The sequence below is a fragment of the Calliopsis andreniformis genome, chromosome 12, assembly GCF_051401765.1.
Source record: "Calliopsis andreniformis isolate RMS-2024a chromosome 12, iyCalAndr_principal, whole genome shotgun sequence".
Lineage (NCBI taxonomy): Eukaryota > Metazoa > Arthropoda > Insecta > Hymenoptera > Andrenidae > Calliopsis > Calliopsis andreniformis.
Window position 1 is genome coordinate 4,988,686 of NC_135073.1, and position 19,283 is coordinate 5,007,968.

Here is a 19,283-nt window from a genome sequence, read left to right on the forward strand (position 1 = left end):
CATAAAAAAGTTCTTGTGAAGCTGAGTAATTTCCTCCTCCCTATACTCGGAAAACGATGAGGAAGCGAAGATATGCGACAAAGTCAGTCCAGTTTCCTAACATTTCCAAAGAGACAGTTTTAATTGAAATTCAACTAGAAGTCATTAACTCATAATTGTGAACTGAATATTTATACTTGAATTAGAGTTACAGCATATCCATACATTTTTTTACATTTAAAATTTTGTCTACATAAAAAAGTTTCACCTTTAAAAGTTGAATCAAGCGTTTTCAGTTTTTAAATAAGAAAGAAAATCTACTGCATACGAATCCTTCATCACAGAATGATTGAAACAAAAACATAAAATATGATAATTTTATAAAATACATTGTTAAAAGCTATAGACATGTTTACAAAATTTAGGAAAAATGAACTTTAAGTGCTTTAAAAATCATAAGCATTTGGAGAAAAAGATTTTAATCAATTTTACAATCTAAATTTACTCCATTTGATTTAAATAATTGAACTCCATTGATAACACTAATTAAAAATACACAGTGCTGCTAAATATGTATAGTTATAGATAACAGTAGGTATTTTTGTTGTTTCTTAAAATGCAATTTCAATCAACAATTATCTTTTTATAGTTTACAGCTTTAAATGTATTTATTTATGATATTTTGCAGTTCATATCTTGTAAAGTCAGCCTTTAATTATTACGAGTAGGACAAGCAAACAGAAGCCGAGAAAGCTTAACATACACAACACATCGCACAATTCCGTTGTCGTTAACAATGGTCGACCGCAATTAATGACGTCACTAAGACTGTCTGGTGTTATGGAAAAAAGGGATAAGTTGTGGGTCATTAATGTTAGCTCGTAAATACAGTGGGTTGCGACAATTTGCGCGCGCAAATTACTTTGCAGCAATAAAGACAAACTGCAACGAATTTCTTAACAGCTTGCATTCTGTCATTAATAATAGATACGAACTAACTTATATTTAGTATTTACCTAAATTAATTATTAAAACTTCGTAAATTATTTTTCCTTAAATAATAAATATCTGTATACTCTTTATGACAATCAGAATTACAGTAGTCCTTGATTGGTTTAATTTTAATAGAGCAGTAAAGAGACAGAAACTTTTTGAACGCTATTGAAAATATTCTCAAAATTGATTTGTATTATATTTGAAGATGAAAACATTTACAATGTTTTAATTTGAAATAACAAAGTATGTTTCTTCCTTGACCACCTGATCCAATAAAAAAACATGTTTATAACCTTGTGATATAACTATAGATCTAAAACAGTTGATTTTCCTCAACCAGGTTGTTTATAAGGTAACACTGGTAGTATCCATATTAAGTAAAGTAAGCTATATCTATCTCCTTAATTGAAGTATATATTACTTGTGTTCTTATTCATATTCTAAGTTTGTATTCTTAAATATGCTATTGTGTTCAAGGAGAATAATATCATTGGCAAATCCATGAACACTGTTTTCTATTGGACTGGTTTCTCCTATACAACACCCATCCATTGTGTCGTATATGACTTGCGAAATTGCAGCATAAAAGCGTTGGAGGACACCTGGACCTAAAGGTTGCGACTCGATCAAATTGATTGACTGATTGTGAGCGTATCATGTCGCGAGTTTTTAACATGTCAATCACTATTGAGCACGAAGGAACTAAAACACGTGATCTGTGAAGTCCAAGCTTTGGCTAATTAACCTTTAACATCGAGTTTGGTTAAGGATAAAGTCTATTCAAGTAAATAATTAAGCAAATTATGAGACTCAATACAAACTTTTCACGAGCTGAAAACTTTGGTAGATTAAGAACAGTAAGTAATAATAACTTCAAAAACTACTTTCATGTACTCCTTCATAATTTAAATATTTCTTGAAGCAATAGTTTAGAAAGAGTAATAATGAAGTATCAGAAGCCAGATAAGCATCAGCTGTTATTTTGAGTATGTGGGAGGTTTACATGAAAACCACGTGAAGATGCTTTCATGTGTCAAAAGGAGGCCATTTGTCTCAGTGTTTCTATGCGACTTTAAAGATAGAAATGATAAAAATCGATTTATTTTGACGAGATCTTTCCGATGATGTATATATCTTACTACACGCAGTTTTGGATCTGTTCACACCTTAGAGACTTAACATTGTCCCTCGATTGCGAAAATGCTGTTTTAATAACATTTCATATATACACAATTCTTCAATAAAACTCATTATATAGAAAAGCCCAAAAGTGACTTCCCCATTTAAAAGTATAACATTTATCTTACTATATTATACATACATATCTATCAAAATTATTTAAGAATAAGAAAGAGTCAAATAATAAATTTAGGTATATTAATCCTAGACATTACCAACTTTTTATATTTACTTTTTTTTTCGTTTTTACTACAACACTCAATACAAATCTAAAGAACCTTACTCTTTAAAAGCTACACTAGACTCAGTCCCAGGTTTTTTAACAATGAAGCACTCAAGGATACCATCAATTTCAGCCCCGCTGTTTTTGTCATATCGCTATATCCCTGCAAAGCACTGCACAAGTTCAAGATAGCTAACACTCCATCACATGCGTCTGAAAAATAGTGGCAGGAAAATCCTACCACACTTCTTTCACCATTGCTCCATTCCCAACGAACACTGAAAGCGCTAGTTTTTCTCCACCCAAAGAAGGATAGTTGCAATCGTCGACAAGTAATTAGATATTATTAACTAGGCGAGTATGAGCCTCGACGACAGCGTATGTTCAGCACGCACGTTGCGCGTACTAACCACACGTGTGTGCGACGAGGGCGCAAGTGCGTGTGTCACGTCGTCGACACACAGCCAAGGCATTCTGTATATGCGCCGGCGCTTCCTGCAGTTAACGACCTCGATTGCATATAAATGCTTGCTTAATGGTTTCGAAGTAAGGCCGAAGACCCCACCTAATAAAATCTACTCTCTCCCAGTGAGCTCGCTACTACTGCCGATAGAGGCTGTTTCACACAAATCACTCTATCGGAGATAATCATGCTACCCAGCGGTGCAATTGCGGAGTATCTAACGATAAGTGAAGCTTTTCGGTAATTAGCATGGTGATGAACAGAAGCGTGGATGTGTAATCGTATAAGCTGTCTCGTTTCAATTTATCGGTCTGTGCAAACACAGTATTTCCTCGTTATAACTTTGCTACAAGGACGAGGATAATTGCCCGCCCATTTATCGTTATTTCAGAGTCTCGATACTCGAGTTTACGATACTATCACCTATAGTAATATGTACTGGTTTTGAGAAATTTTCTTGTAGTCTTTACAAATTGAATTTTATTGTTTATATTTCTCTTTGAGGGGTCAAGGTGCTAACCAGTAATGGTTTTTTTTATATCTTTCACTTGTGTTTGCAATAATCTCAAACTACAACATATATGTAAACACAAAAAATTGATAAAAAATCTGCTGAAACAAAAATCGTAGAATAAATTTCATGCAACCGCTCTCTCATTACAATTATATCATAATTCATTCCTAAGTGTCCAATAAATCGTTCGCAAGTGAAAAGGTTATCGTTTCGCGACCTGAGATAGCGTCATTTCTGTTATCGCGTTCAGGATAAAGGATATATTGCTGTACGCTGCACCTTAGGGACATCTTTAACGAGATTAATGGAAATAGGTTACCAGAGATAATCATTAAACCAGTCATGTGTATCTACTTTGGCATTTCCAAATCATGTTACGCTTTAAACGTGTATTGTATAGAAAAGGTTTGATGAAAAATGCTGAAAACTCCTCTCCCTTCACAAAGACTAACGTTTATGCGTGCTTTGCGTTGAAGATGGATAAATAATATCTGATACTATTAGGTAAATAAAATCTGATGTATAATATCTGTTATTAAAGCCTGATGCACACGAGCGATATTTTGACGCACGATCTCGTGGCTATCGTATGTCTGTCTTTGTTGTTTGTGATTGGAAAAACGAAGAAAAACATATGATCGTAACCAGATCGTGCATTAAAATATCGCTCGTGTGCATTGGCCCTAATGCGTGCATAATTTTACAACGCGCGACATACACATACATACGACACTTGTGAGCACGGAAACTGCGTATGTAATACAAAATTCTGCCAGAAACCACTCAACTATGCAAGTTGAGAAGTGTTCCCTTTATCTCATGGTGCGCTGCAAGTTCAGATTATAAGTAATCCGATTTTAGCTTTCAACTATCTTCAGTTATTCAGGTAACACTGCATAGTTACTCAGTGTAATTTTTAGAATCAAACATTAAAATTCTACAATTTTACATGAAAGAATTACAAAAAAACATCAAGTGTTTTGAAATGATGGATAGCTATTCCTTCACAATGCCTGCTCTCTTATTGTCAGTATTCTTGGGATTGTTCTTCCTAAACGAGAGATTTAATGACGTTTACACAAATAAAGCGAGTGTAACAGGAAAACTGGACATATTCTTGTCAGAAGACTTTCAGTAATGTTTACAAAAGTGGCAAAAGACTTGAATCTAGTGCATACTATTGACAGGGAACTTTTTCGAAAGATACTATTAGCATTCAGTACATATTTGTACTATAAGGTGTTCTGTAATATACATGATCTCCAGTGGACGAAAGATACAAAAACAATGAAAACAGTTTCTATGTACTATTTCTTCTTATTCACAAGATTATAGTCATTTTTTTATTTCCATAACTTTTCAAGACAAAGCGAGCTAGTATTAAATCTACATATGCAAAACATCACTTATGAATCGATGATACAATGAGCACTATAGATTTAGTTTTTGAAAATAAAGAAATTCTTTCATAATTGATTTCAGATTCTGTTAGATCATTAATTATTTTGATCGTTCGTCGTTAAATCGTTAAAAATGAAGACGTACGAAAAAAATATAGTTATAACTTCAACCGTTTCAAACTAAAAGTGAAAAACATTGTTTCAATCCAAAAATCCTGTTTCTGCCACGAAATCAATCTAGTTGCTTAAAAGATAACGTCAAGTAGTCAACTAGTCTAAAATATTCTGGTAATGATTAATCGTAGCTATAATAAAATATAAATACATAAACATTCTTTACAAGTAAGTAATGACAAATTTTCATAGACTAAACATAGGATTGATTTTGCTATACAGCTTGCAGTATTCAACTCGACAAGAAAAACAAACTTTTTGAACGATTCAGAAACTTTGTGATAATTGCAGGCTAGTATTTAAATTTAAGTTAGCCATTTCAAGTAGTGTCTATCAAAATAAGGAGCTGCATATTATGGGAGCGGTCACGCTTAACCATCACGGATCAACAGCCACCGACCAAATTTCAAATGTAGAAGCGACGATTCAATATAGCAATTATATTTGAAACATAATAATGTTACTTGCAAATTATGTACTAGCTATTTCTTAAATGTAATTACTGTATTGAACCTGTAATTTCTATGTTTGAAATTTGATCGGTGGCTGACAATTTGTGGTAATGGTTGAGCGTGACTGTTCCCTAAAGCATCAATATCAATGTCTAAACTAGAACGCATGAACACGATCAAATAGAACAAATTTTCTTCTGATCTGTTTTCATCCTTTTCGTGCTTTAATCCAGAGCTGATGTGGGTTCCACTGAGACAATTTCTCTTACTAAATATCTTGCATATTACAAATGCCATAGTAAATAAAAATGTTTAACATGTTTTTTGTCACACAATTATAGACTAAAACATCAGGAACGAGACCTCTTGCATTTCGCTTCTATCGTACGAGAACGTAATTTCCACAGGAAAGGAACAAATCGTTTCACATCAAATAGGGTTACGACGACGCAGGCGCCACGTCTGAAAGCATACAGTCGATATAAGCGACTTTCGCACGCGGAATCGACCGTGGGTGCCTTAGTCATCCTGCCACACATTCGCGAATCGGTTCTGTTTGTGACATACGCTGAAATAATGCCGCGTATACGCGTTTAGAGTCAGAGGCGAGCGAGAACTACGTAAAGTAGGACATGAAACTCGTAATTGTCACATTGGGTACAGAAGCTCTGTATAAGTTGAGCCACAGCGTTTTGCAATCCTATTAAATATGGAAATTAATTTGTTACCGATATTTTCAAGAATTAAATCATGTTCATTTAAAGTATTAACCACGGCATTAATTTCTGTAAACAAAGGTAATACTGAAGAATTTTATATACAGATTTATAGAAATATAGAAATACTAGGTCATTTCATAAAGTCACTGAAAATTATTTCAGTTCTATAAAAATAAATGGTTAGGGTTATATTAAATGCAAGAAACGTATTATTCAAAATCATTTTTCATCTTTCAGAAATTTGTTCAAATATTGTTTAGAATATTCCTACTTTTCTGGAACAAAATGATAATGTTAAATAAAAATTAAGGGACGATCTACTATTATAAAATGATGAAAATAAATAATCAAATCCTTTTAAGTCGAAAGTTACTTTTTCTACCTCCTACTATTTTCACTCTTTACCTTGTCTGTTCTTAATATTATTTCTACCCTCTTTTACTGAAATGCAACAGGCGATATTCGCAAACAACTATCAAGGTTTTACTATTCATAAAATTAATTTTAATTCAAGTAATTAATTTAATACACTATCTTAATAAAATATTCTCTCTTACTGATAACAGTAAAGTATGTACCACCAAAATATCTTTTATTTCAACTGAGATTTTATACTGGACAAAGTGAACAATCTAAAATTGTATCTTTTCAGAAGAGATGATTAACAAGCAAATAGATAATAAAAATTACTCGTAAAAACCTTCACTCAAAAATTGTACCTCTATATTTCGTTCCACTAATATTCTTATATATGTACACAAATAATATAACCATCAAGTACGTTAAAGCAAGTATATGCCTAAGTTTATGTGTATACTTGCTCTTCAAGCGGCTACGAAATTAACGAAATAGTTGCACTAAAAACGAGATAAAATCCTGTCTTATCACGTACACAGCTTGAATATAATTACTCGTAAAGAGAGGCAAGCTTTAGAGATGCATCCAGCCTGTTTCATATCATTATCATTTACTAATCCGTCTTCTATCCAGGCAAAGTACATATCATGAATACTGAATAAACAGTTTCCAATTAATTTTAATGAAAATATGTATGTGTTTTGCACAAGACGTTTTAGTAGGGCAAGGGAATTTCACCACGAGAAATGGTGACGTTCTGACATCGTCTTACTGCAAAACTAACGGGCAAGACACATTACTGTGAAGAGACGTTCTCCGCAGACTCCCATATGTTACGAGGGTTTACGAGAACCAGCATGGTATTAAGTATCTTATAGATCCATGGAGAAACAGTGGACCCAAAAGCAATTCCTGTGAATGTAGAGTAACGTTGCGAGTAAAGCTACGAATTAATATGTACTACCTTCTCATAAGTTTACGTCGAGACCATAAATTCCTAAATCCCTCAGACTAAAGAAATATGCGCTGAGTCTGATCTCAATCAGATGTGAACAAAATTTGGTTTGAATAAGAAGAATATTTAGATCTCCGCTGACGAGATGAACTCCGAAACAAATAGATCTATATTGTTGCCAGGGATCAACTTATCAGCGAAGCAATATACATACTATTTCTATTTTAAAAACGACTTAGAAATAGTAACTTTGTGGTAGGACCATATCAATAAAGATAGATATTGGAAACTATTTGCAAAAGTGTTTAAGAAGCACCAAATAAAATAGAGAAATTGATTAGTAATCAACGAAATCTTTCAGAAGAAAATTATAGGTTTCTTCAGAGAAACAGAAAATTATACGTACTGTCGGAGCACCTTGATATAAGATAATCTCTTTGAAAGAATTCTTTTAAAATCATAGGTTTGGCTTAGTATTAACCTACAGAGTGTCCAAAACAAAAGTTGGACATTTTAACAAAACTGTGTTTAACACTGTGTTCCAGAGTTATCAATTGTTACAAAACCATTCAAAATTCGCATAAGGTGTAACTGACTTGAGACTTAATCTACTGTCGACTTCAGGCCAGGCGCGGCGAAGCAAGTAGAATGAGACCCAAGCTAGACATATTTCATGCATATTTTAGAATTATTTTCTCAATAATTAATAACTCGGAAACAATGCGTAAAACGCAATTTTACCTATCTTCAATTTCGTTTTATTTTAATATCACACCTTAAAATTGTTGTCACTGGTTGTTTGATATGCTGCATGAAATAGTAATTATTGGTAGAAAAAATGTATACTTTAAGTGGAAATTTTTATTGGTATTGAATATGAAATGCAAAAAAACATTAAAAAATAGAGAGATGTAACAACTAGATCTAGTCGTACTCCACATAATTTATATTGAATTATTTATTTAGAAATTTATTTAATTTTACGAAACATAATGCTGTAAGTACGTACCATGCATTAATCGAAGTTTTAAGATAAAAATAAAGGAAAGTTGAACTTGAAGGAGTGACTCAACTAGTGTGGGAGAATCTCAGAATACATAAATAAATTTTCTTGGAAAAGAAATTTCTTAAGACATAAACAAATGTAAATTATCGGTGAAAAATTTAATTTTCTGTTCTTCAAATGGAATGACATTAACTCCACTTTTTTTATTAGATATTAAAAATACAATAAATTTTCAAACATTTGTGAGAATTACCAAGTGACCAAAATGTGATTAGTGTGAGTCACCGAACAATATGTGTCATATTTTCCTATCAATACGATGAGCTTAAAGACCACGATGTCACACACAGTTGATGCACAAAAATGCAAAACGTGACTGAAGGGTGAAAGCTAATACTTCCTTTGTTTGAAAATCATTATATTGGTATTCCAATTCAATCTTATGATGAAGCTAAAAGACAATGTGAATAAGGAAGATATATAACAAAGCTTTAATTGTAAATGCTTAATACTTTAAGTAGGAAAAGTAGTTTCTTTGAAATCAATTTGAAAAATTTGATTAATATTGTTATCTAAGATTCTCCAACAAGCAAACAGCTTCAGCGTGATGCATTTCATGTCAGGCATACATGCTTCTTACTTTAAAAAAATGTAAAAAGGGTGTGATTCCCCTTACCCCTTAGCATCTAGTAAAATCTTTGAAAGCCATATATCTTCCATGAAAAAAATGCTTTTAAAAGAACCTGAAGTTATGTTTTAACACTTTTCATTGTACAAAAATAGTTTAGTTTTAAAATTATATATTTTCACTATTCTTCTCACCGTTTTCTACATAGAGTACTCGACCAAAATGAAATAGTGTTAACTATCATCTTATTCCTAATCTAACGACATTTACTAAATTGAAAAATGATTTGAATACCTTGCAATATCCAATTGCAAAAAAAGATCCATATCACAATTAATTTAGCTACGAAAACAAAGTCCTAAAATAAAAAAGAAATTTGAAGGAACTTTGAAAATGTTTGCAATGAAACAATATTTCGGAGAATTTATGAGCACTAGAAAGAAGAAGTTCAAAGCAAATTTTTAAATATTTAATCTCTATTAAGCAATAACAGCTGAAATCGTTAAAAATGCAATTTCTCTAGATCGTATTTCAAACTTTTTTAATATTGCATTCAAAAATAATTTTACTCAGGGTTTCTGCAACCGTGGGGTTAAATATAATCACACAACAGCTGCGATCGAGTTTACTTGAACGTGACACGAATGTTGCTAAAAATCACATGCATGTAACAACAGCGTTCGATATTCAACATGTTACTTTAGTCACACTTCCTTTCTTGTGAGAAAACACAAGTTTAGCTATTTATACAGAATCTTTTCTCTTGCATATGACGGATTAGTTTAAAATTTAAGACAAAAATCATAATTTAATTATCAAATTTCTTACTCCGTTTCATAACAATACATGAATAAATATTGTGAAGCAATCGACAATGCTAATTTTGAATATACCATAGATAGTTAAAATACGTGAGTATATTCCATGCATGAAAACAAAAATAGAAACAGCATTTGCATGCAATGCAAATTCATCCAATTACAGTAAGAATTTGTCATACGTATTCCTGATAAATGCAACGTGAACTTTTTCCATTAATGTTCCCAGCAAGTAAAAATTTAATATATACTTGATAATGTTGGAGACAGGGAACAAGACCGTTACAGTATCGGATTTTGGATGTAACTTTTTTAATAAAACGTGTATGAACCTATTTTACGTTCAAAAAGAACCTTGTACACGCAGTATCTGCAACGTTCTTTTACAAGAGAAAAAGTGGAATGTTCAGTGTAATAAAATAGCGAAATATCACGAATAAGAAAACTATAAAAACTGAGAAATGATTCATAGGAAATGCACAGTCGGACATTAAGTAATCTGAAAAAACCCATTGAACTGAAGTTAAATACGTTATTTTCCACTTTTAATCAAATTAAATAAGAAACACGTACGAATTCATCCATGTACACTCACTAATCTCGCTTATTTACTGATAAGATAATAAGATAATTTACCGAATAAGATAATTTACCCCGTTTGAGAGAGAAGTTCATTGAACAAAATTGGTTCAATCCTTTTTGCAAATACGTTATAGAATTGATGAATACGTACTTAGCATAATATTCATTTAAAAATAGGAATTTATAAACGATAGAAATAAACACGTGTCAACATTCCCAAAACTTTTAATATCTCGGATTTGATACCAGATCAATGCATACATTTCAAACAGGTAAACTTTATTCCGATTTCAATACCTTATATAAATAGATGCTGTTACAGGTCCTCCTCGTTAGTAAAAACTGACTCGAACGGAGGTGTATAGTGAAATTAATTCCCAGCAGGTTCGAGATTCTCGTCAGTCCACTAAATCAGGAGAGGACTTCAGAGACACGCTCAAGCTTCCTAGGTATTCTACGAAAACCGTAAGAGGCGCGCTATTATTCGTGAAATAATTAATTAGCGACTTCACTGACCCGGATTTAAATTATGACGCGTCTGCTCCGATCTCGGTACTATCTCCGTCCGCGTGACCCTTTCTTTGGACCACTTCATTTGAATTATTTGATGGATTACAGACCACTATAAAGGTTATGAGATATTACGTTCGCTGCATTACTGCTTTCAGTAATTCATGCCTGTGACATTTTTCTTTACTACCTCATCACTTAAAAACAGGTTTTCTCGCGTGATTATAAATCGTACCTAGATTCCAATTTGCACGATTGTGAATCAAAGTGACAAATAGCTTTAATGAAATCTAGTGTAATTCAGAAAAGTGTTATTGTGAAATGAGCGTAGTAATGCATGTCGTAATTGAACCTTATAATCATTTTTAATATTAGATCATTTGAAAGTTTCGTTAACATATCATGGTGTTCCACTTCTAAAAATAAAAGATAACAAAATAGAATATGATTGATTGAAATGAACCATTGTTTAAGATACTCTATGCTGAGTATGATTTCAATGAAGGCTACGAATTTTTGGAACAGCCATTTATAGTTTACCATATTAATTTACTTTGCTTTTGTGAATTATTAGATTACGTTCCATTAGAATTCGGTTAAATGGTGAATGTATATATAGATAAATTTTTGAAAAAAGAAGAACGTGTTTTATTTGCAGCATACTAATAGTAATACTGAATAATCATTGCAATATTATTAGTATTTTATTTATTATACTCCATGTGATAAATCGAATGCTGAACATTTTTAAGTTGTATTTTCTCCTCACGCGCGTGGACGATGTGGAAAGCATTGCAATTGCAATTTCGAAATACTAAAACAACAAGAGGGATTCATGTAAACACAGACCCTATGTGATCTTGTTTCAGAGTTTCAACTTGTTTTGTGTTTCAACAAGTAGAACAGATTCAGAATTAACCTTATGTTCAATCACTAAATAATCAAATAACCAAATACTGCATTTTAGAATGTTCAATTTTTCGAGACATATTGCTTTAGAAAGGAAAATAAATATTGTATTTCTCGTACAGATTGATAGGTATTGTTTCTGTTTGTAAATTCAACAGTCTGCGTTACATCTTGTTTACTTCTCTCAGAGGTAATAAGTTTTCTATTCAGAAAAATGTGAAAATATGTTGGAAAAATTTTCTAGACAATTTCGTACGATCATCATTTCATGCGAAATCTTTTCGGAGTAACATCTCAGATGTTATCGAAATTTAGATATATGTAGCCTTAATCTATGTCTAAACGTATTTCATAAGGTTCTTCAAAATTTGTTAAATTATGGATATTACAGCTGTTTGAAGCTGTTAGAGCACTAACTTTTTTTCAAAAATGTATAACTCCTAAAATAATATACGCACGAGAATCAGCTTGAGCATGCTTACAGTGAAAACATTAGAGGATTAAATAGAAATGATACCATTAGGAACAGACTCTTTTTTAACTATTTTCTTTTACAATTGTTTTAAACAAATACGTTTTGTAGAGGGGAAATATTTAAAAATCTGAAAAAAAATGAAAATATAACTACATTTGTTTTTTTAATGGCCATCTTTTAAAAAATACGAACACTTTGAAATTGGCTCTGTGAAAATTTGTTAAAGTTAACGTTGCGTCAAAATCCATGATTTTTAAAATTCTGGAAAACCCTTTCATATACGCTTAAACATTGCTAAAAACTACAACATATCCAAATTTGTACATCATTCGAGATGTTATCCCTAAAAGTCTTCGATTTCGCATGGAATGACCCAAGAAAGAGAAAAGAAATGTTCGTCCCTAAAAGTTAGTACATTACCTACGTTAAAATGTTGTACAATTTCATATCTATATATACATATTAGAAAAATATGATTCAATGCTTGAAGTATACGAATTATACAAAAACATTTGTTAATTTAGTACATTTAATTAGCAGCTATCATTTGAGCATCATTTTATGTCATTAGGGAAGACAGGACTATGTACAATAAAGTGAATCGAAGAACAAAAAAGAAAATGGTGTGATCGTCTTGTAATACTGAAATAAACCTGCTTTTAATCTTCCAGATTAAAACTGCGAAAAGCTAGTTTTTGCCAAAATAAATGTTGAGATGCAGCAAGAACGTTAAAGTTTTAATCAAACCAAAAACGAGTCTTCATGTTTCCTTTTAAAACGGAATTCATCCAGAAAGAAGATTAACATCTTTTTAAAATTTTTCATTTTTCCCTAAGTTTGTAAAAAAAGCCGTGTTGTACAATAAAATGTAATCAATTTGAAACTACATTGAGAGATAGTTCATAAATTTCATAGAATAAAAAAATAAGTATAGAAAAGGTTCATAAAAATAATAAAACTAATTACTTCTGAGTGATTTGACACCTCAAAAAGTGTATTGACCAAGCTCAACCTTTGATAGCTACTTTATACAGGGTGTTCTCGAATAAGATGTACAAGCGGGTAGGAGGTGATTCCTTATGAAAAAATAAGATAAATTTAAAAAATAAATAATTTATTCCTTATATTTTTCTTAATTCTTTATAAGGAATCATCTTCTGTCCGCTTGTAAGTATACCATTTTTACTCCGTTATTAGAAGTAATAAATAATTTAAAAAATTGTACCTTATTCCCTGCCACCTTAACTCGTAAATACGATTAAATAGGGAACAAACAATGATTATAGCTTATCGTATCTTTTTAAGCACTAAATCTATTTCTCAAATATATAAATTCTCACACCACGTTAGACCCTGTGCTTCCAGTAGCGAACTCGTTAGTCAACGAACTAATAATCCTAAGTGCCCTCGAAGGCCACAAGAAAATCTCAGAATTCATTGACTCACCACTTTGTCGTCCGCATAGATGACCGAAGATCGCGCTGATCCGGTAGCAAAGCCAGCAAACACCACCATCAGCACCATCCACAGGGACACCATCGTTGCAACTGTCTATTCTTCGCTGCAAAATTCACCAATATTTTCACTTACACCACCTATGAATAACACCACCGTTCACGAACAAGTCTTACCGAACGGCCGAACGACTGAAGAAATGAATGAACGAACGATCCACGAGCGACTTAAAAATGCACCGCGACTGATTGGATCACCAGGGTGCACGCTGCACTGTGCCGCACACAAGCGTTACCGTTACAGAATCGTCGCGCGAAACGCTACTGACGGAAGCACGCTTTTCCCTTCTCTTCTTCGCGAGACACGCGGCACGAGGTGTCACTTCGCGAGGGACAGGCAGCTGGACCACGAAAACGCCTTGTTTCGGCACAAAGGAGTAAATGGACGGTGGGGAATTCGAATAGTAGCAGTGACAGTGATAGGGTTGCACAGGTGGGGTCTTCTTCCTTCTTCTTCTATTTTTTTAACTGGCTCCCAACCGTATAGTTGATAAGACCAAAGTGTAGCAGGTGGGATCGTTGCTCGGGGCGAACTTCCCAGGAGGCCCACGGTTTACTTAATACCACTAGATGGACACTTTTATTCTCTTGCTGCTTAAACGATCCCCTTTCTCTCTTCTTCCGCTCTCGTTTCCTTCGCGCAAACCTACCGACTTCTGTCAATACTGCGCTCCTTCGTCGCCGACGCCGATGACGAGGACGAAGGTTTCCCAGTGCGTACTTTCCTCCGTGTTCGGACTTCCCGGCGGTTACCACGTCCATCCGCCGACCTGCAACAATTTTTAGTAGTACGATGAGCTTGCTGATTACCAAAGGCGGGTTGACAAATACTTCAGAGTTAGGTGTACAAAGTTAGTCAACGACGAGATATAGCAATTCCAATGAAACAGCAAGTTATCGATCCTTCACACTTCTAAATTGGCATTTTGATAGCCAGCCGAAGACCTAAGAATGAACCAACATACTTTGCCTGATTTCTGTCAATTTGGAGTCCTAGAAGTACCAAAAGAGATAACGTCGATTGTTAGAAGTGTGAAGGGTCGATAATTTGCTGCTTTACTGGAGTTACTGTGTCTCGTTGTCGACTACACAAAGTGTTTCCAAACATGTGAGGCATTTTTAGAGAATAGGTTCTTGTCAGAAAGACAATGAAAAATGTTCAAATGCACATATGCCTGAAAACGCATACATAATTCTTTAATTAGATACTATTTTATATTGTGTAAAAAGCTAGCCCATTTCACGCCTGCATGGTGTGTTATCCCCTTTAAAATCATGCTAGGCCCAGAGGTATAGTACCCCTCGACAATATAATGACTTATGAGATGGGACCCACTAAAGTGGCGTGCTGTGCAATACCCTTGTGGGCGCAAGACGCCAAATGTGCTCTCTACTGCATACTTGGTTCAGGGCTATATCTTAGTTGGTCACATTTACTTTGTAAATCCCCACAAGGTTTCAAGCCCTCGTTTGAACAGGGCTTACTCTAGTGTTCCAAAGAACTAGTAACGTATTTGAGTCGTTCCGTAGCATTTAACCGACCACCAAAACGTTAATTGTCAGAATCGTGAAGAACTTGACCCCCTTCTATTTTTACGAAGTCGCTACATTTCCGAGAGGTGCTACATTCTGAGCGTTTAGATGAGTGGCGCACAGTGGTAGATCTTTAGGAATGTATCACACTGTACGTAATATAAAATAATGTATAACTAAAAAGGCGTTTTTGGACATATGTGCATATAACCTTTTTTCAGTGTCTAAAGATAAGATGTAAAGTCAAATATTTACAGTTTTTTATTCTGAACGCCTTCTACTTTATCTGATGTTTTTGGAACTTCTCTATTGTATTCACGATAAATAATTGTGTGTTACAATTTCAAAGTTAAATAAAATTGGGCAACTTTTGATCGCCAATTTCAAGAGAACGAGACAGAAATTTCAAGAGAATGAAAGTAAACGAAGTAAAAAATATAGAAGTAGAAATAAGATACTGATGCAACGTAATAAATTCCATTCACAACAGTTTACTGTTGCAGAAATATTTTCCGCATACGAGTAAATGCTTTTCGTCGTATTTTTGAAAATAACAATTCAAGATGCCACTACTATTTGATATATTTCAAAGTTTGGAATATTTTAAGTACACGAACTTGTAGAAAGTTTTCAAAACGACAAAAGTTGAAGCATCCAAGTGCTGCCAAATTTCCAAAGACTTTATATAGCACACCCTACTACGAATGTTCGTCATCTTTGACGTCATTTCAATCATCGTGTGAATTTTTATAGTTCTGCGGTTTCACGATGATTTATCACGTTACAAAAAAACGTGAGAATCGAGGAATTACCATTGACACATGTTTTAAATATTAGAATTTTTGCTTATTCCAGGCGATAGTCTGTTCTTTGTTATTACATCAATATATATGTACATATTGATGCAAACTCTGACCATTTTGTACTAATACAATTTATAAGTGTATTAAAAAATATAATTTCAAAAAATGAATAGGATTTATTTCATTTCGTTTTAGAAAGAATTTATTTAGAACTATTTTGACATTGAAACATGTTTTCTCTCTAATGAATCATTTGAAACATACTCATTATACTAATATTCACATATGTGTGTACATTAAACACACTTAATTTTCAGTGACTAATGCAAATTACTTAGAGAAGTTGACTACCTTGAGCTACAGACCAGATTAATAGTAGAGTTTAAATAGTTTATTTCTTATTCATTCAACTTCGTATTTTCCTCGTTCCCCCAAATTCTGAGATTGCTTGACATAAAATGAAAAACCTAATTTTATCATAATCTTATACCATCTGGCAATAGATATAAAAAAAGTTTAATGTTCATAATTTCATAAAATATCATTCAAAGAGTATTACATAGTATTTATACATTTTGAAATAAACTTCCTAAAATCTACAAAGTATTTGAACTCTAAAGATTAACAATGACTTCAAACTTCAGATTATAGCCAGAGATCATATTCATTACGAAATCAATAAATTATGAATAATATTTTTCCTTCTGTCTAAATATACAATAAAACTAAAACCATTTTTAAAATATGAACCTACGATATAAATCACAGTTCGAGACCTTTAGTTGGCACCAAATGAGAACTCTGCAATAATCCTTTATAATTGATGGGCATCACACAGTGACGTAAATAATTTTCTCCGTAGACATCTATTCTGTTTTTTATTCATCCCCATATGCATGCTCGCGAACAGTGCGGCATTATTGCTAAAACAGCTTCGAGCTAACAGTGTATTAAGTCACATTATAGGTCGCTTCCAAAGGATTAATGAACTGTGCTATAATAACGATCTCATTCTTCTCGTAATGTTATGGTCTCTATAGAATTCAGATTTGCAAAGAATCTTTCATAACTAATTCAAAGTAAACCAGATCTTTGAATTTTATTTTAAACTCTAAAATTCTGGTTTTATGATAGATAAACAAATATTTCAAAAACTTTGCAAAAATTTGTCTCTATCTTTGTTTAAATTATATTTGCAATATTGGCATTTTAGCAATTTGACATTTTAGTAAACAATAATTATATTTAAAATTATATCTTTCGTTACTTTAGCGCCAACCATAACTTCTCTCGTTATAAATGTATGTATGTATATTTGTATACATAAAGCAAAGTGACGTATCCCGTTTTCTAAAATTTGAAGTTATAAGTACCTTATTTGTTATCTAAAAGATATTGTTTAAGATGTAAATTGTTTTCAAAGTTCATATTTGTCAATACGTTGAGCGACTCTCACCATACCCAGTCGATTCTACTATACGTATAGAAATCTACTATACGAGCCACACGAGAGTAGTGATGGGAGTTTGAATCTCAACTTTGAAACAATTTAAAGTTATTCAAGCTATGAAAATTCAAATCACTTTGAACATGATTCGAAGCCTAAAATTCTTGAAAGTCTTGAAAGACTTTAATACTTTATGGTAACAGTACTGCTTGAACAAAAATACATGCTGAAAATACTTCTTAAATATTGAATTATTACCCATTTCTCTAGACCTATTGAAACTCCAAAAAATTCTAAAACTATTAAGACATTCAACAGCTCTAAGCTTCGAAACATGTTCAAAGTGATTCGAATTTTTCGTTATATATATATAGATTCGAAGCGATTCGAAATGTTTCAGTTGCCATCACTACACAAGACTCTTTGCCCGACTTGCTGCTTTGTTGAGCGACCCCCACCATATCCAGTTGACTTCTATACATATGATAGAATCTACTGAGATAGTGGCTACTCAACGAAGCAGGCAAATCGGGGAAAAGATCTCATGTGGCTCGCGAGCCATAACTTCCTCAGGCCTCTAATAAATGATAAAATAGAAAAATACATGCATATCTGACGAAAACACAGGTTCTGTGTTTTACTCATAAATGGATGTAGATTTTCCAATAAAAACTAACATTACAATATAAATATATTATATCTATAACGTCCTTAATTATCTTATTAGAAGTACCAAGGAAAAAGTAGACAAACTTTAACCTTTCCTACCTTATTCAACCCACACCAGAATATGTGAATACAAGAAAATGTTGGTCAACAGAGTATCACATAATAGTAAGCAATGCTATGTACACCTCTAAGCCAGATAACGCCACCTAAAATAGCTCACTGCTAATGGCTCGGAGAAACCGAAAATCAAAGAACAAGCTCAAAGGGCAAGTAGCCCCCGTTTGTCCTGGGAAATAATGTGACGGGTACAAAGCATTCGCAATCAACAGGCTGGAAAAGCGGTACGCCCTCAGGCAATGAGCCGAGGAGAAGTACGAAGAGGACACAGAGGATATGGTGCAGAGATAGGCTCTGCTTATGATCGACGAAATGTAAAGGAAGGCGACAAAGAAAGTACTGCAAATTGCGAAAGAAAAACGGAAGCTTGCACTAGAGCGGACCGGATACCGGAAGATGATCAAACTCGGCCAAAGAAATAAGAATCGTTATCTCAATAAACGTGCCAACGCTGGCTGACCTCGTTCTTTGTGCCGATAACTGGAGATTCTGTTCTCTCTAACGTGACTTCGCTGTCTGTATAACGTCCACTTTGTAAGAACGTAATTTTATGTAACTAGGGGCTAATTAATATCACAGGGATATATGATCGAAAATTATTATATTAATGCAGTATATCGTTCTCAGTGAGCTTATATTAAAGTCTTCAAAAGGGGGACGTGTTATGTCAAATATTAACGATAAATTGGTATGATGTCTAATTACGTATAATATAATATAGTAAAATTATATAATATAATATAATATAGTAGAATTATAGTAGCTCTAACTTCTTTATCCAAAATAATTAACAATAGTACACAGAAAAGTCACAGCTTTTCAGGTTATGATTATCTATAAGTAATTCACTGATATTTCACA

General features: G+C 33.1%; 1 protein-coding gene across 2 annotated transcripts in view; it reads right to left on the bottom strand.

Moving 5' to 3' along the window:
* Positions 1 to 19,283, bottom strand: part of Mmp2 (Matrix metalloproteinase 2) — a 244,653-nt gene that overhangs the window by 218,166 nt on the left and 7,204 nt on the right. Inside the window, exons 3-4 of one of the 2 annotated variants that reach the window (XM_076390052.1) lie at positions 13,971 to 14,623; positions 13,786 to 13,900 (exon numbers count right to left, since the gene is read on the bottom strand). In XM_076390052.1, the coding sequence (XP_076246167.1) occupies positions 13,786 to 13,878 (93 nt within the window). In that variant the 5' untranslated portion in view covers positions 13,879 to 13,900; positions 13,971 to 14,623. Of the gene's footprint in view, positions 1 to 13,785; positions 14,624 to 19,283 lie in introns of both variants that reach the window. The other variant, XM_076390051.1, reaches the window with a different exon arrangement.